The sequence below is a fragment of the Plodia interpunctella genome, chromosome 10 (assembly GCF_027563975.2).
Source record: "Plodia interpunctella isolate USDA-ARS_2022_Savannah chromosome 10, ilPloInte3.2, whole genome shotgun sequence".
NCBI lineage: Eukaryota > Metazoa > Arthropoda > Insecta > Lepidoptera > Pyralidae > Plodia > Plodia interpunctella.
Window position 1 is genome coordinate 142,565 of NC_071303.1, and position 22,436 is coordinate 165,000.

Below are 22,436 nucleotides of genomic sequence, written 5' to 3' on the forward strand. Positions count from 1 at the left end.
GTTGTCTTCTTGCTTGCTTGCCGCTGCCGCGCGCGCCTTCCAGAGACCTTAGACTTTCTTATATTTTAGCTGGCAACTTCCCCTATTTAATTTCCTATTTGCTGGCAACACAACACAAATTTCATGACAAGACATCTTTTTTGAGCGTTGCGGCTGTCAAAAAAAGCAAAATAAATTTCAGTCTCAGTAGGTACTCTCAGTTACGTCGTTATTTCTACTGAATTATATGAATACTTAGGTGTTGTCTTGCAAATTATTATCTTTAAAATGGCTAGAGAAAGCAGTGCTGGTTTTGATAGACATATAACTATCTTTTCGCCTGAAGGAAGACTTTATCAAGTTGGTATGTGATGCTTCACTTTTTATTTGATACGAAAGAATTTATAATAATGAGAATGTTTTTAATAAATATCCGAAAATCTTGTAATGCTACAAATCACATGAGATACTTTGAAATACGAATATCATACATAAAAATAAGGTTATGAAACCTATGCAAAACTGTAATGTCATTCCATAGTCCGAACTTTTGAAACTACTCACCACCGACGATTGTCTTTGCAATTTCATGAGTTTCATGTAGGAAATGTTATAAATGTATGCCTCTACAGAATATGCCCTGAAGGCTATTAACCAAGGCGGGCTAACATCGGTGGCTCTACGCGGAGCGGACGCCGCCGTGGTGGCGGCGCAACGCAAGGTGCCCGACCGTCTACTTGACCCTTCCTCAGTCACACATCTCTTTCCACTCACTAGTAGGATTGGATGCGTCATGACAGGAATGATTGGTGAGTAGGGTTTTACAATTATTACAGAAAGGATAACTTGCCACTTGCATATGATTTCTGTATGTTTTAAACCAGTTTGTCAACTTAGCAATGAACACAGTTTGTGGATGTTGAAAATATCTCTTCTGAATTCATAGAACATATGTCAAAAATGTTTCCATTTTGAATCTTTATAATATATGTATATGTATGGCTGTTTACCTTCCAAATAAACAATATCTTACTCTTTCAAATAGAGGTCTGAACTGAACAAGTTTGCTTGTTCAAAAAGCATGAGTGAATAGACAAAAAATTTGATGACCATGAAATAGTCCAAAATGTATGACAATTTACAGCGGACAGCAAGTCTCAAGTGCAGCGAGCACGGTACGAGGCAGCCAACTGGCAGTACAAGTATGGCACGGAGATCCCTGTGCACATCCTGTGTCGCCGCATTGCAGACATCTCACAGGTGTACACACAGAATGCTGAGATGAGGCCACTTGGGTGCAGTATGTACCATTATTATATACTAGTTTCAGAAAATATTCATCAAGACTTTCCTCATGACCTAGTATTGAATTTATTTTTCCAATTGATCATCATATAACAACAAGTTATTACAGGCTTAACCAATTATACAAGTGATTTATTTGTGGATGGGGAATTGTGTTGACACAGTCAAAGAAGCAGTATTGAAAGTGGCTTAATTTTGAAGTTCAATTTTCTTTGTCGTTCTTTGTTTATAACTTGATTTTTGAATGCATTAGGTAAAAAATAAATTTAAATTTTCCAGGCAACCTTAATTTAAGCAAATAAAAAGATTGTTGAAAATAATTTGTATGTATTTATAATAAGTCAAACTCGCTTACCTTTTCTCAAAACAAAATTTCGTCAACGATAGCCATGATGCTGGTGGCGTACGACGACGAGGCAGGCGCCAGCGTGTACAAGACGGACCCGTCCGGGTACTACTGCTCCTACAAGGCCGTGGCTGCGGGCGCCAAGGTAGCTATACGATGGTGTTCTCAAATGATACCACTCTACTGACTTATGTCAAAATTATTTCCGCTATTCACTCTAACTCAAAACAGTATGTTTCAGTGCTCAACTTCATTATAAATTATTGCTGATACATTTTCAAAATATCTACAATAAAATATCCGTGCAGGCGACAGACGCGAATGCGTACTTGGAAAAGAAGCTGAAGAAACGCTCGGAGCTGACGGCGGCCGAGGCGGCGCAGCTGGCCATCTCGTGCCTGTCGCACGTGCTGTCGGTGGACTTCAAGTCCAGCGAGATCGAGGTCGGCATCGTCTCCAAGGAACACCCTAACTTCACGTGAGTAACACAGTTTCATCTCTAAAGTATGACTAAAGTTATGCCTGCCAAAATCATCCCTATTGTGATGAAGGAATAGAATCTTTTACACAAAGCACACTGCACTTCAGTTATACTATACTACGTGCAAAGTAGCAGAATTCAACTGGAAACATAATATAGTACACTGTTTCCTAAAACTCCTAGATAAATTTGATTGAATAAAACATTTCGAAAGTAATAATGAGTTTTAAAAAACAAGTGGAATCGAGACAAAATCGAGAACACACGCCCCTTCACAAGCACCTGCCTGACTGGGATCGATTATTTTCAAAATTAGAACAAGAACAATTTCAATTAGTACATTTTAAAGTATTTTTTCTCATTTTCTCTTCCAGGGTGCTGTCGGAGAGCGAAATCGACAAACATCTAACTGCGATCGCTGAAAAGGACTAAGGAGCTTGGCTAATCAGTATGATTCTATAATTATAATATTTTTTAATAAACTCTTTTAAACACCGTTCTTTAGCGTATCATTCTCTTGTAAATTCAAATCCGTCAACACAGTATACTGATCCAAATGTGGGACGATATTCTTAGGCATTTCTTCGACGATATCGGTGAAGTTCTGCAGACTGCAGCAAAACGTAAGGCCGAGCACGGGAGTCTCGTAGTTGCGATTACGACGTAATTCTCGCAGCCAGGAGATGCTCGAACATATACTCTCGCAGAACACGGCGTCCTGGAAATTAATGATAATTATATTTTTTTTCCATTGCACGTTTTGTGTTTATTTATTTATTTAGCTAAATGCAACGATACACAATATGTATCCCTATGTATTTAGTAAGAAAAAATAGGCACTTACAAAAATTTCTTAGAGAAACACAATATTATCATCCTAAACACGTTGACTCGCATTCGTCAATCTCACAAAATTGCAAACAATTCCTGACAAGCGTCTTCCATCCGTCCACGAACACGTCACACTCAGGTTCCTGGTTCAGGAATGCGTTGAGATCCGCTAGCATGCGGCACAGCGGAGACTGTGCATGGGATACAGTACGTGTATGAGGTGTTGCGAACAGCTTTCGTGGTTGACATTTGCGTTGTAAAAGGCTTCTTTTAGGTACATAAAACAGATTCTCATTATGAAGTTCACTGGCATCGATATTACCTCGGAGTACTTTCAAACACATTACAAATTGATAATGATCCCTACGAGCTCTTAGAGAATTAAGACCTGATACACCAAGTAGAAACAGAGTTGGATATAGGTAGGGATAGTATCCGTAAATGCGTTTATAAAAGTACCTTAAGAATGTTTTCTGAACTCTTTAGCGTCATTATAAGCGTATATGAAACCTCATGAGGATTCCATATACAGCTACTTGACTCTAGTTTACTACGGACTAATGCGAAGAATAAAAGTTTAATTGCGTGCGGATTGTGAAAATCTCTTGAGTTCCGCAATCCAAATCCAAGACGTTTGAAACTATCTTTGACAGGAGAGAAAATATGGTCGTGAAAAGTTAATTTCGTATCAAATATTACATTAAGATCTTTAACGATGTGACTCGATTAATTTTTTCGCCGTTTAACGTGTAGTCATGGTATGATTTCAAAATTTTCCTGCTAAATGTCATTACCGAACATTTGTTCAATTTAAACAACATCTTATTCTCTGTGCTCCATTTTTGAACAGCATTAATATCCTGTTGCAATAACTGGTAGTCTGTTGGGTTATTTAAATCCAGGGCCAGCTTGAGATCGTCAGCATATAGAACACATTTTGCATTTTGGACAACTTTTGCTAAGTCATTAATCATTATTAAAAATAGTAGTGGTCCTAATATAGATCTAAAGTAAGTTTTGGAAAAAGATCCACCTTTATTAAGCAAAGATAAGATAGTAAAGATTTTTATGTTTGAAACTTAGATAAAGAAATAGCTTTTAGAACAGCTGGTTTAGATTTATGAAAGATTATTTTCATTTTGTCAAGCTAAGATACCTTGATTTCGCTAACGGCCACAAACGGATCGTTGAGCACTACTAAAGCGACTCCAGTCCTCGATTGCGTGTCCAGGACGACCGTCCACAGATATTTGGGGGCGGGGAACCGGCCGCCGGCGCGCAGCTCCACGGGCACGCGCGCGCGCGCGCCGCGCAGCGCCGCCACGCCGCGCGTGCCCGCCCACACGCGCCGCGGGCCCGCGCGCAGCGCTCGCGCCACGTCACGCTGCAGGTGGCGCCAGTTACCGTGCGCCACGCTTCGCCAGGTCACCACCTGGAAGTCATTTTGACAACTTGTCTTATTCAGAAGAAATTCGACAACTTGATAATTTATACTTATTCACAATACTCGTCGTTATACTCCGCTACTCTTAGTCAAAGATAAAATGTTACCTTATTAGACACGAAATCCGTAACCCTCGCGTTCTGATCCTCGAAGTAATGCGGTCCCAGCAGCTTCGCGGCCGTCACCGTCTGTTCGCCCAACGTCACATCGTCGTGCTTCAACAACTCCTTGAGCCTTCTGTTGGCGCTCGCGTCGTCGTGGAATAACGCTTCTGCGTCTTTCCTAGTGGTGCTGTCAAACATATGGTTGAAGTTCCCGAGGACGGTGAGCGGCGCGAGGCGGTCGGCGTGCGGCGGCAGCGCCAGGTCGGGCGCCAGCAGCGCGCGGCGCGGCGCTGCAGCGTCCGCGTCGAAGCAGACGGCGGCCAGGTGTCGCGCGCCCGCCAGGTACGCGCGCCCCTGCAGCGGCGGCCTGCAGTGCTCCACCTGGGAGACGACTCAGTATACACTCTATTGCTGACAGGGCAGAACTAACACCTTAAGATTATGAGATGATACGCATCTGATTCGGGATTGGGCGGGCCATGTAAGCCGCATGACTACTTGAGTACCGACTGATGGGAAAAGATCGCAAGGCAAGCCGAAGATGCGATGGTCCGACGAACTGTCGCCTTCTATAAGGAATGGCAACAACTGACGAGGAATAGAGGTTGGAAACAAAGAGGGGAGGCTTTGCCTAGCAGGATCCGAGAGCTACGTAAAAAAACGCGTCTGATATGACGACTTTGTTTCCTGATGTGATGAGAAATAATAATTCGAAAAAATAAAAATTATGATTATTACAGTCTATTACTAAACGATTCCCACTTACGTCATGCAGCACATCTTCAAACACATCTTCCTGACATCCCAGCTCCAGCAGATGGCGCAATCTGCCGTCCTCCCTCACCCGGAACCTGCCGCCCTCGCACACCACCCGCACTTCGCTCCTGCCAGGATAAGCTAGCAACGTCCCGCGGCCGCACGCGAGCCGCAGCTCCTCGCCGAGCGAGGCGGACACGCGCGCGTCGCGTGCGCGGTGTGACGTCACCAGCGGCATGTGGTCCGGGATACATTCGCGACAATCCAACTCGATCACGCAGGACGGCTCAGCTGCAAAAGTAAACAAATAGTAATGGTCGAAAAATACCAATGAGATTTAGTCTGGGACCAGTTCCATAATAGTACATTGCTCACCAAGAAATGAAAGTCGCAAATTCTAATGAGACCAGAAACTTTAGTCGAAGGTCTCATACACATAAGTTGTGATTGTGAATCGTACTTTCCAAGAGCCTGTGCAGCTTAACTAACAAATCCACTGAATTCGATTTGGCCCTATGATTTTAGATATAATAATAAATAGTTACTACTTACATTCAGCAAATGCAGCGAGCCTGAAGCAGGCCACCAGCACGAGCCACAGCGCAGCACCCATGATACACTATACACAGCACAATATTCTCAACAGACTGGCACCCAGACGTCGTTCCCTTGATAACGGGGTCGCAGGTCGGGGCGACGCTCCACTTGTTTGTCATTCATAACTAGCGCTTTATAGATATATATACATACACATATAATAGACACGAGTTGTTAGTTAATTGTTTTGTTGTTTCACTACTTTATTTATTAATTGATATCAAGGAAACAAAGGACAGAAGAATACTTATGTGCGAAGTTTATACTAACAATACAATAAGGATACCATTTAACTAATTAATGGGTCACAGATAAACTGATTGGCTAAGTTTAATAATTATTCGGAATTTAGACTATAACCTGTGTCATCTTCGAATCCTGGAGGTAAAATAAAAGGCGTATTTCACGATAGGTTGTTTAATATGAACATAATATACAATGACGACGTTATTTATAAAAGCAGGTAAAAACCGACGAGACACATACACCGTACGATAAAATAGTAATTTATTTAACCTTCAACGTATATAATATTACATAGGATACTTAATAAATAACCTAGTTTATACAACTTTTACTGAAAATTCATCCCAATTTTCCACCTTTATTTGAGGAAAATTTTCAGGATAAGTTATGTACTCCCTCTGTATTCCCAAGAGATTATTTCTTTATGATTATGATCACACTTTAGTTTTGTAAATAATATTTCGAGCGAAGACGTAAATGCACAAGTGAGGTGCGTCTGCGCCGAACAGACAAAATTCAAAATGCATTTGAAGATTACATATGGCTTACTGTGAAATACTAATGGCCGTCGTGCGCTCAAATAAGTAGTAAATTGCAGTAAATAATCGGGGCATTGCAGCCCATTTTTTGGTAAAACAAATTCTTCATTTAAAAATCTAAAATTAAAATTAATATTTTACTCAAAGTACAAATAATTGCGGTTAAGTAACATTTGCGTCTTAAGCTGTATGCCTCTGCTAAAATTACAAAATGTTTACGTCACATCGAAGTTATTAAAAAATGTGTTCTTTTAAATCTTAGAAAAATGCAGTCGTGTGAGGCTAGTCGTGTCATTACTTATTTAGTTTTAATTACGCGGCACAGTTGCATTATTGCACAAACTTAAAGCGTTGAAGGGCCAAGCAGCGCCCCCCATCGCCCGGAGCTAAGTTTTCGTTAGCTCTAATTCTATGAAAGCCGAGAATGATAATTACACTGCTCTTAACACTATCACAGAGTAGACAAATGCAAAGTTTAATCTTCATATTAAGTAATATAATTGCATGATAATCCAATAAGCTCATACCTAGTCGTAGCAGTGCTTTATGTACAGTCAACAGCAATATGCGAATTCGCCACCAGATAAATATCCACGCAAGGTACCGTTTGTTAGGTACAAATGACATTATCCGATTGTATCAAGATTGATTTTTTCATTTACCTACTCTGTGTACCTACTAATCACTTAAACTCAAAGAATTTAAAACAATAACACAAAATATGAACGAATCGAAGATTTATATGGACATGACAATGATGACTGTAGTCCCCGTTTGCTCGCAGTTCTATAGAACTTTTGAGAAACATAGACGAATCTAATGTGCTAATCTTTCTTTACATCGACATATTATGCGACTAGATTTGACTGCGGCTTCATATTTTTTTGACCACTTTGCTAAACAAGAAATATTATGAGTTAATATACTACTTTCGATGGATACACAAGCGCAAGTAGCGACATTCTTAGTCACCCGTCGCAAAATAAATTTAGAAAAAATATTAGTGTTAACTGTATGGAAAAGCTTGTCCAAAAACCGACTCAGAAATGCGACTTTTCGCAACTAGTGTCCTGAAGTAGCACATCGGATATCGTCGTGCCTTGCAGCCCTACTCACCCGCCTATAACAAAGAAGAAATGATTTTATATCACAACTAATCTCAAGTGACATACTCAAAAGTTACTATTGGTAAAACAACAGGACACTAGCATAGTCAATAATCTCGCCTAAGTAGTAAGTAACCAACGTTTGTATAATAAATTAATTTGTTCAAAAAATCTTATCGAATGTAAAACACAAATGGTTTAGACAGTTATTATTTGTCGCAAACGAAGTAGGGTACATAAGCGAGGTAATTGACTGTAGAATACCGCAGCAAATAGTAATGTAGTGCAGTGGCGGACCTAGGAGCAGCAGGCGCGCGCGGGCGGCGCACGGGAGGGGCGGCGCTCCACGGCGATGCGCGCGAGGTCGCTGTCGGCCTCGCGCCCCGACGCCTTGTCCAGGATGGCCTCCGCCAGCTCCGAGAACGCGCGGTCGATGTTGATGTTGGCTTTAGCCGACGTCTCCATGAAGCGGATGCCGTGCTCGCGCGCGATCTGCTCCAATACAATTATTGTTGAGACCAGAGTTGGATTTCGACACCATTATTAGAAAATCACTTTAAAATTGCCTGTGTGAATGGTGCATTAAAATAAAGACTTTTCTATCTATCACAGACATGATTTTAATAGTTGTCACAAATATAAAGTAAGTACAATGACACTGTGGCACCTTGCAAGTTTTATAAAGACCCAACGTGCGTAAAATAGGCCTACATTCACATATATTGGCATGTTCGGAGAAATCGTAATAAAACTTGTTTTAAACGCTAATGAACACTGAAACGCAATTTCTTACATGCAATGGGTTTGGAAAGTTACATTAAACTTATAGGAAATGAAGGCTGATCAACAAGAGCTACAATACAAACAAACATAAACAAGATAAAATATGTATGAAGGCCAACACCATGAATCAGCTCAGTGTGTGTTCATTTGTTCACAGACTGCTAATTAACTCCAAATTTTACGATCAATATTTGTAGCAAACTTTAAATGAATTGAATTTTGTGGTGTTTTAAAAATGTTTCCCTAATTCTATAGAACTTGGTACATTACACAAGTCATGAGAATATTGTTTACAGCCAGAAAAAGAAATATTTCTAGAAAATTTCGCATAGATACTATTAGAGAATATATAACTTCTTGCTACTTTAGAAAAAAAACTAAAAATATATATGTCAAGTGTATATGTATTTAAGTCAAAATCCTCCAGTTTTAAAAAAATTACATCATGTTGTAATTCTACACTAGAGCATGATTCCATCCTAGAATAGGACCACTCCATGTCCTTCTTTACACTAGTGTTTGCACTAGAAAGTAAATATGATATATTGTTTAGAAATATATTTTTACTTACACAAATTGCAATTTTAAAAATGTTATGATATGTCTTTTGATCAGGGTGATCGAGTGTTTGTTAAAATAGCAAGACATAATATCCAGTACTCACGGCCTCTCCCCTCTCCTTGCTAACAACACGCTTTTCCTCCATGTCACACTTGTTGCCAAGGATCATCTTCTCCACATCTTCATTGGCGTGCTGCACAGGACAACAACAGGTTTACAATTCAAGTATAATGTTATGAAAAGTCAATAAACAAGGTCAACAACATGTTTTCCGGATGTAACAAAGACTTTACAATTTCAGAGTCTGGTAAAAATTTTATGCATTCATAATCAATATAAGTATCTTATTCTAACATGCTAATTTGAACAGTTACTTCAATAACTCTTCCTTGGGACAAATTTAAGATGAATAAATGTATGAGCACAAAAATAAAATATTATTCAAATAATGGAAGAATACCAAGCTATTTACTAAGCCATTAAAAAGCTAATAATATGCTTCAGTTACATTTTACAAGATTTTAACTACAAAATCCATTAAGTATAACAATTGGTAAATAAACTAATAATGGTCTAAATACATGATGTCATAATAACAATCATATTCTCAAAACTATGGAGAGGGAAACATTGAGACAAAAAATATGAGTAATGTGATAAGAGAATCAACTGAGCAGGAAATAAGGGTGGATATTGTAATTCTTTTTTATATATCACAGAGTTCTCATAACAGGCTATGTAACACTGTAAAACATGAATTTGAGTAAGTATCAATTACATCTTCAAATATAAAGGTAATATGGATAGGAACAATCAAACAAATATATACACAAACTCATATAGTAAATAAGGTATAGTTGTGTGGGCTCACAGACTGATAGATCTTCATGAGTTGTTTATACAGAGTATCTCACTGACCTCGTCTATATTTCTTAACCACTTGACAATATCATCAAATGTCTTCTCATTAGTTATATCATACACCAGCATGATGCCCATCGCGCCACGGTAATAAGATGTGGTGATGGTGTGAAAGCGCTCCTGGCCAGCCGTGTCCCAGATTTGGAGCTTTATTTTTTTACCTCGAAGCTCCACCGTCTTTATTTTGAAGTCTATTCCTGAAGTCAGAAGAAAATAGAACCCAATTTATCACCAAAAGCAATTATGGGTGTAGTCATAAACAGATTACATTATTGCAAACAATGATAAACTAAAAGAGATTAAACTTTAATCTACGAGGGTAAGCTCAAGAAAACGAAATCCTAATAAATACAAAGGTGGGTCTTACCGATAGTGGATATAAATGTCGTTGTAAAGTGGTTGTCTGAAAACCTAAATAATATGCAAGTCTTTCCCACGCCAGAATCACCAATAAGGAGTAGCTTGAATAACAAATCGTAAGTCTTCTTAGCCATTTTAATAATTATTTTACAAATATGAGTTACTAAAGGCTAAATGCTCCAAAGTCATCCAATATGAAATTTTGACAGTTTATTGATAGATAGATGTTGCCAATGAAATAAAACATGATGTCATCTTACCTCACCACAGATTAAAAAACTACGAAAAAAGAAAACTGACGCTGGCCGTCGCCCGTGTGTACGTGTCGTGGGCGAGAGCTCGCCCGCCTGCCCTCACGCTTCCGACGGCCGGAAGAGAAAAAAGAAAAGAAATAGGGAGTATTACTACATTTATCCTGCCAGTGTACAGCACTGTATGTTAGTACCTACACTTTGCCATCTTTTGCTATGTCGATTAAAACGTTTATTTTAGAGTACTTTATTAATCCTTTCATTATGCAAGCATTCGTTTGTGAAAATATACAACAATGACCGCATATTCGGTGCCGAAATATTGGGAAAAATTGTTTTCCATAAGATAAAAAAACTATGGGATACGCCTCACGCTGTAAAATTTTCGAGCCAGTAAACGGACGAAAAGAAGCTCGGAACACTTCACACGTGAAGACTTATTGAAATGCGGACTTCATACAGGTAAGATCTTCAGTCAAAATCAAAGGTATTTTTGGTCGTAAATCTGCAACAATATTGGCGCTTTTTGTCTCCATTGGCAATGTTTGTTTACATTAGTTGTACCAGTAGTGACATCTGCGCTGAGCTTTTCGTAATATGCCCTAATACACTTATACGTGATGTGCGGTCCGGCAACTAAAAATGTCTATGGCTGATGGTTAAAAAAAAACATTTTTTTTTGTTTATGCGATCTGCTGCAGCGAGCGTCGGTTGATCGATCGAATTGTTCATCTTCTTCATTCAGTTGATTGTCGTGTCGATTGATTGTTTTTTGTTTCGTGGTGTTCTTTCTTACTCACCCCCAATGTTTAGAAAAATTAATAATTCGAGTGAGCACCATGGCGGTGTAGGTATATATGTAACATGTTAAACTGATTGCAATGGGACTTGTTGGATCAATTTTGTGTTATTTGAGTTGTGTCACAAGTGAGCGGTAAATCCATCAACCAACATGCATCGTCGTGGCGGGAAACGTATTCGGATGGATGATCCTCCACCGGAGTATGCAAACCCGATGACCCCCGCGACTCCTATGACGGACTATGGTGGACAATCGATCCACGAGCCCGAAACGCCTAACATCAACTATTCAGGGTTTAATGTCGCCCCCGTGGCGAATTCGACCACCGTAGAGGCGCCAAGGGAAGAAGTAGAAGAATCGCATCATTCAGCAGAGGAATTAGCCAGGTCGCCGTCGCCAGCCCCTACTAAGCGCATTACTCGCAGTCGTGGGCGCGGTGGGGACGGCGGCTATGTAGGGCGGTTAGCGGAGTCCCCGCCGCCGCCGCCGCCTACCAGACGGCGGGGGCGCGGTGGCCGTGGCCGGGGTCGCGGTCGGGGCGCGGCGCCACCTCCTGCCTATTCTCCACCGCCTGTACTGTTGCCTGGAGATGATGAAAATAGTCTCTACAACATATTGAGATTCAACAAGACTGCTATCAATGTAAGTATGATTTTGTTAACACTACAACTTTTGTTTAAATATAAATTTCTGGAACTTATTATTATGTTCTGCTCTAAGCACATTCCAGTTAAAATTGATAATAAATTAAGTTATTGATAATAGATTTTACAATAAAATAATATTTTACATTAACAGCAAGTGGTGGACATGTGGATAGAAGAGTATAAGAGTAACCGAGAGAGTGCCTTAGTTCAGCTGATGCAGTTCTTCATCAACTCATCAGGGTGTCGAGGGAAGGTCACCCCAGACATGGCTCAGATGGACCACACTCTCATCATCAAGAAGATGACACAGGAGTTTGATGAGGTTTCCATTTTAAATATTGTATTTTAGTTTGTAAAGTAATTTGTCTTAATTTTATGAAGGTCATATGTAGATTTATTCACTTAGTATGACTATTTTTCAATGAGGATCTACTTGCAACATCATCTCACATGGACATTCTCCTAGCACAACAGCTAAACAATGCTGTAAATGGCATTATTGTACTGTACTGTACTGTAAGAAACTAAAACCAAGTTAGATAGATATTGACATTACACATCATAATATCAACATATTTTTTTTAATTCCTTAGGAAAGTGGAGAATACCCTCTGATAATGTCGGGACAGACATGGAAGAAGTTCCGCAGTAATTTCTGTGAGTTCATCCAGACTCTGGTCAAGATGTGCCAGTACTCCATCATCTACGACCAGTACCTCATGGACAACATCATCTCTCTGCTCACAGGGCTCTCCGACTCACAAGTTAGAGCATTCAGACATACTGCCACTTTAGCTGGTCAGTTCACTTTGCTATTTCTCTGCTAGTGCCTCTCTGCTTACTCATTGCATTGGTATTCACAAATGTTTGTTATAACAGACAAATAAATATAAAGTTTTCAGTTCAAATTCAAAATTCTTTATTCAATTTAGGATGATATATGTCACTTATTTACGTCAAAAGTTTTATGATGTTATTAAGGCCAATAATTTCATATTTTCCCAATAATTTGATATCCTATTTTTATGTAATCATCATATTGGGGTTTTTACCCCCAAGGGAAACTGGCAAGAAAATATATATGTGTCACAACCATTAAGTACTGCTGCTAAAATGGAGAGGCCATAGCTTGGTTTACCCCTCCTCACAACCAAAGTGAAATTCAAGCAAATTTGTGTCTGCACTGGCAATAAAAACTACATATATACTTGAATTGAGGGAATGAGTTGCAGCTGTCATGCTGTATTACTCAGTTTTATTATGCAAAAAGGAATTTGGGACATCAAACTTCTAAAAAGATTGTGTTACATTTCACATTTAAAGGATTATTTAGGAAAGGATATTTTTTATATTATTTCTATTAACTACATTTAAAAATCCATTGTTTACAAATAACTTGCCATGCTATTAAATTCTGCCTAACCAGTCAGCAATTTCAAGTGTTTTCAGTTCTCTCTCCAATGGGTGATAGCAATAGTGGATTTCCGGGATTGATGAATGAGTATTTGATCTCTGCACAGTGATGAAGCTGATGACGGCGCTGGTGGACGTGGCGCTGCTGACGAGCGTGAACTGCGACAACTGTCTGCGGCAGTACGAAGCCGAGCGACTCAAGGCGCGCGACAAGCGCGCCAGCGAGCGGCTGGAGGTGCTGGTGGCCAAGCGCCAGGAGCTGGAAGAGAACATGGAGGAGATCAAGAACATGCTGTCCTACATGTTCAAGTCTGTCTTCGTGCACCGATACAGGTACACAGTGCAAGCTCAGTCTGCATTGTATTTGAGAAGTGATAATGTGGCTTTGGTGGACCAGTAATCAAGACGCCCATATGTAAATCAAAAGACCGCCCTGCTTGTGCGGCGAAAGCTTGCATACCAAACTGACATAAGTAGTTAACAGAGGCATTACTTGTTTCCGGTGAAGGAAAACATCGTAAGAAAACTATGACTATTTAGTTTTCTACTGTGTATGAGACTTCTTGCCATTAGATGGCTGTTGGTATTTTCAAAAGTAACAGCTCTCGCGACTTCACTCCCAATCCAGTAAGAAGTAACACCTATTTTCACATAATTTCACATAAAATGTGTTGTTTATCTGTACAGGGACACACTGCCTGATATAAGGGCTATCACGATGGCAGAGATTGGTATCTGGATGGAAAAGTTCCCGGCGCACTTCTTGGATGACCTATATCTTAAATATATTGGCTGGACTTTGCATGATAAGGTAATACTGATGATTATAAGGTTACATTTGTAAAAAGGAAATAAGTTATTTTAAAAATAAAAATGTGACTGTTGACGCCGTACTTTCTTAAGCGTATTTTTTTTGCCGTCAAAGATATTTTGTTATTGTGTCACATAAAAATCATGTCCGTGTAGTCGAGTCGTTGGGAGCTGCTTTCGATTCATTATCAGGTCTTGCTTATGACAGTATTAACCGTTGGGGAATTCCCTCGTCAGGTGCCGATCTTGAGCGCGCCATCAAGTCATACATAATCATCTAAGGTGTATTTAAAATTTTAGTTCCATCAACATCAGCCCTTGTAATATGCAATTCTTTTGTATCTATCATACTGATACCACCTGTCGTACAGAAGCGGTGTAGTAAAGTGTATGGTCCGTCAGGTGGGCGAGGTGCGGCTGCGCTGCCTGCAGGCGCTGCAGCCGCTGTACGAGTGCGAGGAGCTGAAGGGCAAGCTGGAGCTGTTCACGTCCAAGTTCAAGGACCGCATCGTGTCCATGTCGCTGGACAAGGAGGCGGACGTGGCCGTGCACGCCGTCCGCCTCGTCATCGCCATTCTCAAGTAAAGTAGTCCGCCTTTCGTTATCCCACTTTATGTAGGGTCGGTACGGCATGTCAGTTCTTTCTATTAGATCAATAATGAAGTCATCCGTGCGGTTCGATAATTATTGAAATTCGCAGGATGCACCCGGACGTGCTGACGGACAAGGACTGCGAGAACGTGTACGAGCTGGTGTACTCGTCGTGGCGCGCGGTGGCGGCGGCGGCCGGCGAGTTCCTCAACGTGCGGCTGTTCCAGGCCGACGCGGCCGCGTGTGCGCTGCGCTCGCGCCGCGGCAAGCGGCGGCTGCCCAACACGCCGCTCATACGCGACCTCGTGCAGTTCTTCATCGAGAGCGAGGTATCGACGCGACCTGACCGCGATCCAATGGTTGACATGGTCATAGGAAAAGCTATAGATAAACGTTTTTATTTCTATTTCAGCTACACGAACACGGTGCGTACTTAGTGGACTCTCTGATAGAATCCAACCCCATGATGAAAGACTGGGAGTGCATGACCGATCTCTTGTTGGAAGAGGCCGGGCCGGGAGAAGAGGCGCTGGACAATAGGCAGGAGTCTTCGCTCATTGAGCTCATGGTGTGTTGTGTCAGACAGGTGAGACAACTAGGTTTATATTTTGGTTTTTCTTGTCATTTTCTGTATTATACTTTTCATTAGGATCTAACCTTATTAAGCTGTTCAGATGAAAGACCGGGAATGTAGAAGAAGCGTCCTAGAATAGTACTCATTTCAAATTCTCTCGTCAATGTCGTACAAGAGAGAGACAACTAGAGATCATGTAATGTAAAGACTAAACCGCACAACTTGAATGATAAGTTGATTGATGATTGAAACGCTGTTTATATATGATCATATTCATGTACATACGTTAGTAGGATGAATGTGTATGTATTAGATCGAGCCGCGACTTATATGTGCTGATACAAACAAATGAAAAATGTGCTTAGTGTTTGCACTGTACACAGCGTCGATTACTATTATGAGAGTTGACGACATACAGATTATACAATCACAGCCGAATCTTTAAAATTTGAATTTCTTTAGAATTTGTTATTTTCTTATTATCGTCCCGGCCAGCTTTGCTCGGGTAAAACCATAATAAAATGTACACAAGACTTCCTCAGTAACCACATTATCTTCGTCACGACGAAGTAAAGATGAATATATAGGCACAGATATACAGCGGGAAACGACTTGGTTTGATGCTATGTAATGTGCGCTGTCGCAGCCCTGGAGAGGAGAGGGAGAGAGAGAGAGAGTGAGAGTGAGAGTGAGTGTGGTGGTCGGTTGCAGGCGAGCACGGGGGAGCCGCCGGTGGGCCGCGCGCCGCGGAAGCCTCTCTCCGTCTCCAAGGACCAGGCCAAGGTGACTCCTCCCTCTCATATATTACGACAACATACTGTAATCACTATCTTCACTCCAACACCCTGTTATTTTTATTTCACATAACATATTTTTTTTAAAAGTACCCTATGTGTTATTCCAGGTTATATTCTACTCATGTACAGAGTTTCATAAGAATCTGTCATAATCATAATCATTCATTTATTTGCAATAAATACATTGAGACATGCATATCTTACATCACATCAATAATGCATTTAACCTGCATGCAAGTGCACAAATATCAAATTGTCCAGTAGATTTTGCGTGAAATAGTAACAAAAACACACATGCATTCTCACAAACTTTTGCATTCGCTTCGAATCTACATGAAATATTTGTATTTTGAGTAGTAACGCACGAGCAATTATTTCAAGATGTAATTATATTTGAAGTTGGTGAGCGACGACCGCGCGCGCATGACGACACACTTCATCGCGACGCTGCCGGCGCTGCTGGACAAGTTCGGGGCCGACCCCGAGAAGCTCGCCAACCTCGCCTCCATCCCGCAGTACTTCGAGCTGGAGCTCTACACCACCACCCGCCAGGAGGCGGTAATGTCTCTGTTTCATAAACCTATGTTGACATTTTCACACATACATGTTCTGACATTGTTTTTGTGCAGTTTATTTTGAAATAAATGTTGTAAATGAAGAATGAAAACACACCGGCAATATTTCCGACTAGACACGCCCGATAGCTAGCATGTTGCATCGTTTATACTGAGCGTTTTACTAAAACACAGAACCTGACGCTCCTGCTGAACAAACTGCGCGACATCGTGAGCGTCCAAACGGAAGCGGAAGTGGTGGAGACCTGCGGCCGGACGCTGGAGTACCTGTGCTCTGAGCAATGCGGCGTCTACACGCGGTGCAACGTGGCCCGGGCCACCATCACTGACATGTGTGTCAACAGATATAAAGAAGCCATCGACGACTTCAGGTCGCTGTTAGAGGGAGGAGAAACTCCCGATGCGGATGAGGTGTTCAATGTCATCAATTCTTTGAGAAAGGTCAGCTATTGTCTTAATTTGTTTTTTGCTCGTACTGTCAACATATCGAGTTACCCAAATTCGTTGCTCCTGTTAAGTCGGTATAAAGACCTTTGCACATGCTAGTTGAATATCCTTCTAACCTTGAAATTTCATTTATATATAGAATTTTTGACTCGATAATGTTCTAGCAATTTAAATGACAATTTAGATAGTGCACACTGTATTTCACATGCTACATTTTAATCGTGGCCCGTCCGGCGCAGGTGTCGATCATGTACATGTGCCACAACCTGAACGACACCAACATCTGGGACTCGCTGTACGAGGACCTGCCCAAGTGCGTGAAGCCCGACGACGGCGCGCCCGAACCGGTATCCTAGCGAACTATTGACATTATTTTACTTCAATTGTAACATCATCTTTTTGGAAGTTTGATGTGATTCTTTGTTATAGCATAAAACTGAAGAACTCTTCTCACGAACGATCTTCTTAGTCTAGTTAGTTAATCTTATATTCGCTTTTGTTTTGATGAGGGATAACCCTAGCTGCTGTATAACCTCCACATTTCAGCAGTAGGTAGGTTTAAGAAAATAATAACTAGACTTTTTATTCAAATAAATACAAATCTTTTTAAATATCCATTGTTTTTGAGTTATTAATTCAAAGGCTTTTAGATAGCTTCTTCTACTTTTAAGAAATTGTATTTCGTGTAGTAAAGTTTTATTTATTTATTGGCGATTTCTGTGGATTTCTGCAATCCGCACGAAAATACATCTTTCTCTTGACTATCCTAAACAAATAACCAGACGATGCCGGCGCCGGCGCTGGTGTATGTGGTGCGCGCGTGCTTCTACTCGCTGCTGTGGTCGCTGCACACGCTCGAGGAGAAGATCGCCCAGGGCGGGAACCACGCCGGCGTCGCGGCCGACGTGCAGGCGCTCAGGTTTGTCGTCTTAAACGTTTTCTTTAGTATAAATGTGGTATGTACGTGGAACATAACCCTGGCCCCTCCGCAGCGGGCGGCTGGGCGGCTACTGCGACTGGTGCCGGCGCATAGTGGCGGCGGGCGCCACAGCGGAGCTGCGCGAGGAAGCATACACGTCGCTGTGCGACATGCTGGTGGTGTTCGCGCAGCGGCCGAGTGCGCCGCCGGCCGCGCGCCGGCTGCTGCGCGCGCCCGACGCGGAGCTCTGCGACATGCTCAACGACTTCATACAGGAGTTCGTCTTCGTGCACCACAACTACGGTAACCTCGGCTTTTGTTGGCTTCCAGCGTCCGGTACCGCGCTATCTATCTATCGGTGAAAAATCCGTCTGGTAATTTTTGAGTTGATTTTAGTGGGCTTCGAGTTCTCGCAATGCTCATTGTTATATATAGTTACATCGCAATTTCCCCGTGACTTTCGCACTATCAGTAACATAATCAAAGAGTATATGAATGATGGATACCCGAATACTCGCGGTGATTTCATTTGAGGAAAAAATATTATAAAAGAATTATATGCGCCTGTAATGAATGAAATGAAGGGATAAGGGTATACTGCACACATGATTGTTGGTAAAATTGTTTAGACAATGCGTGTTTGGTAATGTACGATCTGCACATATCAGATATGAAATTTTATATACTAACGGCCTGTTTCACCACTTGCTGATAAAGTATCAAATAGCCTGAATATTATATATCAAACATTTGTGCTAACTGGCCAATCACAGAATTATTTAGAAGTTAGTTTCTGACAGATTACAATATGATATTTTTATAAGTGGTGAAACTGACCCTAAATAAAATAACTTTATTTGAAATTAGTACAAAAAGTAATTGATTTAGTATCACTGGATCTGATTGAATTTCTGTTCTAAATCTTTTGGATATCAATAAAATATCATAAATTTTTGAAAATTAACAGTTGAGGCGGTTATATTCACACTTTCGGAAAAGTGATCACACGTAGTGAACACTTCAGTTTTTAATCAAAGAGGAATTTAGTAGAAAATATTACACTTTTCTCGACACTTGACGAGACGCGGTAGTCTGTGTCCGCTGAAGTTTATGTCGTATATAGCGGCTGGTGTCTTACGTCTGGACACTGGCCTTCAGTTAGGTGTTCTACATAGGTTTTTACTCAGATTTTAACTGATTCGTTTTTATCAAAAACTCACGATATTCTCGTGTATGTTTCTTATAAACTTGTTTGTTACAAATTACTCTGTCGGATTAATGGGTTGTATGTAACTAGTGGACATTTCAGACGTTTCTTTTACTAAAATGGAAAATACTTTAAACCATATTGTCGTACTGTACAGAATAGGGTGGAATATTGTTCTCATTGAGAAAAAATATGCATTATTAGCGACTCCGTAGCTCGCGGCGGCTCGCGCGCTCGCTCGCTCCCTCATAAAGTATATAAAATACACTGTCTTGAATCGAAACCGCGTTTTTATATTAACGAAATTTTGTCAGATTTAAATATTCATTTGCGTTCGGTCTCCCGTTTCTTCCGGGTCTATTTATTTTATCAAAAAGTTACGAAATTGATCTACGATTTCCATATACTACACTACATTTATTCGCAGATAATTATTTTAACAAAGTCCTCTAATTATGATGACTTATTTGCCAAACTGATCGATCGATTGCGCGTTACCATCGGTTCGTAACGAAATCGCGCGGGGAGCGAGCTCCGCGGCTGTTGCGATAACGGAGTGGTGTGTTTGGTTGCATGTTGCGGTGCGGCGGCCGGCGGTCCACGGTAAGCAAGCTCGCACTCCGCTCGCACACTCGCGACGGCGTATTTTACCTTAGTAATGGCGACAATCGCTCCTCCCCGCGGCGACTCCGGACAGCTGTTTGCGAACGTCACTGCGTTACGTAACTCGTTCTGTACTGTGGTAGTAGCGTAAACCATCTCTTATATAACTGTAGCAGTTGAATGTCAATAGTATCGTCTTTTGCCTAGTTATACATGGCGTTCCTTCTTCTACCATACTGCAGTTCTAGTCTTCTTTTTTGCGAGCTTGTACCCTTAGAACAAAACGATCGGGAGCCAAATTGTGACGTTCGATGATAGCTTTAGTAGGCTTCCGATCACAAGTTAGTTTATATTATTGTGAATTGAAATGGAAAAAAAAAACGAAAGCAAAAATATTTTAGATTGAAAACTATATTTCTTACATGTTCATCTTTGAGAGAAAAAAACTTCATTTTTCCACTCCAGTTCGCAGTAGTTTCGTTGTAGTGTTTCGGAAGTTTACTGTTCGTTCGAGGAGGTGCCGCGCCGCTTCGCCGCGAATATAATGCATATTTTTGTCTCGACGTTCGCTCGGACGCGTTCGGTATTCGATCTTCGACGCTCCTAACATTACTAAGGGAAAATGGTCGCGCCCGCTTCAAGACGATGGCCGACGCCGCCGACGATCGTGACGCAAGTGTATGGGGCCTGTTTCGTAAAAGATGCCGTGGTAGTTTCAAAGCGTTTAGGTAGATCGCTTGTTTGAAAAAATACAAAGTCACCAAACTGCCATGGCTTATAAAATCAAGTACCGCGCCGATGCAGATTTCAATCGAAAGAAATAATTTTAACCACCTCAAAAATGTTGATATTTTAATTTAAAACATTTAGTTATACGTAGCAAAAACGTAGGTGAACTTTTACAAAAAAGGTCCCAGATAACACAGCGACGTGTCTGCGGTGTCCGTCCGGTCGTCCAATTAACACAGTCTTGTGGTTTTGAGCATGAAGTTATGTGCGATGTATTTGGTTTCTGTTGCGTTCTCACGGTCATTGGCTGTGCTTGTAACACGGTCCATACCAGGGATTCCCAAACGTTTAAGATAAAGCCTTACTTAATGTCTTATATATCTTTGGTTACAAAACAAACCTTTTAGCAATATTTAAAACTGATACTTTTCGTAAACTTTTATGTGAACGATGTGATCGTTTACTCACTAGTATGTCAGTGTTGTCAATTCGTGAATAATTTACTGCCAAAAAGAAATAGTTTAGCGGAAGCTACATTAGGAATCGCTGGTACGATGCGGCGCTAGCACGACATAGGCGTCATTTTTGAGGGGCTTCCACTTAACACAGGGGAGATTCTTCCTGCCGCTAATGGTCTGGTGGGCGCCGTCTAATGAGCTTCTTTTCTCGAGTAGACTAGATGCATGAAGCAAGCGTGTTGGTCGAACGAACGGTGTCGTTCATTCGATAAACTACCGCTGGATGTATTAGTTGCGTTCAATTTTCTGCGTTTTATTCATTTTTGTCCCGTGCCACGTGACATACAATAGATGTTTTACTTATAAGTTTTAGGTCATATTTATTTAAATGTAAAACACATTTTAAGGTGATGTTATGCCTCAATAGATGCTTTATTTTAATATTATATCTAGTTATTTGTTAATAAAATTTTTTGTAACGTTTTTCATGGCAAAACAGCTATCTCTCTCAATTTTTTTTATAAATAGAGACAGATTAAATAGTCAAAACTTAAGTCACATAGGCCCACATTTTATGAATTTTCAAGATCTCGGTTTCATTTATTGAAATAAATTTAACGTCACGTGGTACGGGCGCAAAGAGTGGGACGCTAACAGTGGTGCTGTGTGCAGACGGTCAAGACGAGCGGCGTATCGAGGAGCTGCACAAGCGGCGCAACTTCCTGGCCGCGTACTGCAAGCTCATCGTGTACAATGTGGCGCCCATACGCCGCGCGGCCGACGTCTTCAAGCATTACATCAAGGTGAGATTGTTATAGACATTATATCTACTTTTTAAACTTTTCGAAAAATAAGTTTAATTAAATATAAGAATAATATAAAAAAAATAGTTTCTGTGTATATGAAGGGAAGATATCCATCCTTAACAACACTATATATATATATATATATATATATATATATATATATATATATATATATATATATATATATATCATTCATCTATTATAGTTTATAGTTGGTTGGAAAGTCTATTTAACCATCGTAAAAAATTAACACTTTGAAAGAAGAATAATTAATGTAGTTGTCAAACAGTTTTTATCATATATTATCACATACACATTATCACATATATTATCACAGTAATTTTTCACTGGTGTTTCTAATTATTTAAGGGCTCTCGAATAGAAAATATAATAAATATTAGTAATGTACCCTATTTGTTTGCCCCAGTGCTACAACGACTACGGCGAC

At 40.6% G+C, this 22,436-nt stretch overlaps 4 protein-coding genes and 1 long non-coding RNA gene across 7 annotated transcripts in view; 3 read left to right on the plus strand and 2 right to left on the minus strand.

The window, feature by feature from the left end:
* Positions 1–122: 122 nt before the first annotated feature.
* On the plus strand, positions 123–2,610 carry LOC128673244 (proteasome subunit alpha type-6-like). Its single transcript, XM_053750971.2, has 6 exons — positions 123–343; positions 612–788; positions 1,124–1,279; positions 1,672–1,775; positions 1,939–2,108; positions 2,486–2,610. The coding sequence occupies exons 1-6, from the start codon at positions 268–270 to the stop codon at positions 2,541–2,543; spliced, it is 741 nt and encodes a 246-aa protein (XP_053606946.1). The 5' UTR covers positions 123–267; the 3' UTR covers positions 2,544–2,610.
* On the minus strand, positions 2,566–5,958 carry LOC128673239 (uncharacterized protein). Its single transcript, XM_053750963.2, has 5 exons — positions 5,799–5,958; positions 5,257–5,537; positions 4,494–4,871; positions 4,099–4,374; positions 2,566–2,829 (listed from the first exon to the last, which is right to left on the minus strand). The coding sequence occupies exons 1-5, from the start codon at positions 5,857–5,859 to the stop codon at positions 2,599–2,601; spliced, it is 1,227 nt and encodes a 408-aa protein (XP_053606938.1). The 5' UTR covers positions 5,860–5,958; the 3' UTR covers positions 2,566–2,598.
* A 286-nt stretch (positions 5,959–6,244) lies between these two features.
* On the minus strand, positions 6,245–10,579 carry Rab10. The gene is made up of 5 exons (XM_053750977.2): positions 10,367–10,579; positions 9,997–10,196; positions 9,182–9,271; positions 8,032–8,226; positions 6,245–7,748 (listed from the first exon to the last, which is right to left on the minus strand). The coding sequence occupies exons 1-4, from the start codon at positions 10,491–10,493 to the stop codon at positions 8,032–8,034; spliced, it is 612 nt and encodes a 203-aa protein (XP_053606952.1). The 5' UTR covers positions 10,494–10,579; the 3' UTR covers positions 6,245–7,748.
* On the plus strand, positions 8,915–10,543 carry LOC128673248 (uncharacterized). Its single transcript, XR_008405062.1, has 2 exons — positions 8,915–9,048; positions 9,133–10,543. It is a non-coding gene; the product is annotated as an uncharacterized LOC128673248 (long non-coding RNA).
* A 719-nt stretch (positions 10,580–11,298) lies between the features above and the next one.
* Positions 11,299–22,436, plus strand: part of SA1 (Stromalin 1) — a 22,707-nt gene continuing 11,569 nt past the window's right edge. For 2 of the 3 annotated variants that reach the window (XM_053750953.2, XM_053750954.2), the window contains exons 1-16: positions 11,300–12,054; positions 12,211–12,381; positions 12,653–12,857; positions 13,580–13,805; positions 14,160–14,283; positions 14,685–14,863; positions 14,983–15,202; positions 15,286–15,459; positions 16,159–16,230; positions 16,644–16,802; positions 16,994–17,260; positions 17,506–17,613; positions 18,049–18,185; positions 18,259–18,488; positions 21,855–21,985; positions 22,416–22,436. The exon at positions 22,416–22,436 is cut by the window's right edge and continues 165 nt beyond it. In XM_053750953.2, the coding sequence (XP_053606928.1) occupies positions 11,563–12,054; positions 12,211–12,381; positions 12,653–12,857; positions 13,580–13,805; positions 14,160–14,283; positions 14,685–14,863; positions 14,983–15,202; positions 15,286–15,459; positions 16,159–16,230; positions 16,644–16,802; positions 16,994–17,260; positions 17,506–17,613; positions 18,049–18,185; positions 18,259–18,488; positions 21,855–21,985; positions 22,416–22,436 (2,916 nt within the window). In that variant the 5' untranslated portion in view covers positions 11,300–11,562. Of the gene's footprint in view, positions 12,055–12,210; positions 12,382–12,652; positions 12,858–13,579; positions 13,806–14,159; positions 14,284–14,684; positions 14,864–14,982; positions 15,203–15,285; positions 15,460–16,158; positions 16,231–16,643; positions 16,803–16,993; positions 17,261–17,505; positions 17,614–18,048; positions 18,186–18,258; positions 18,489–21,854; positions 21,986–22,415 lie in introns of all 3 variants that reach the window. The other variant, XM_053750952.2, reaches the window with a different exon arrangement.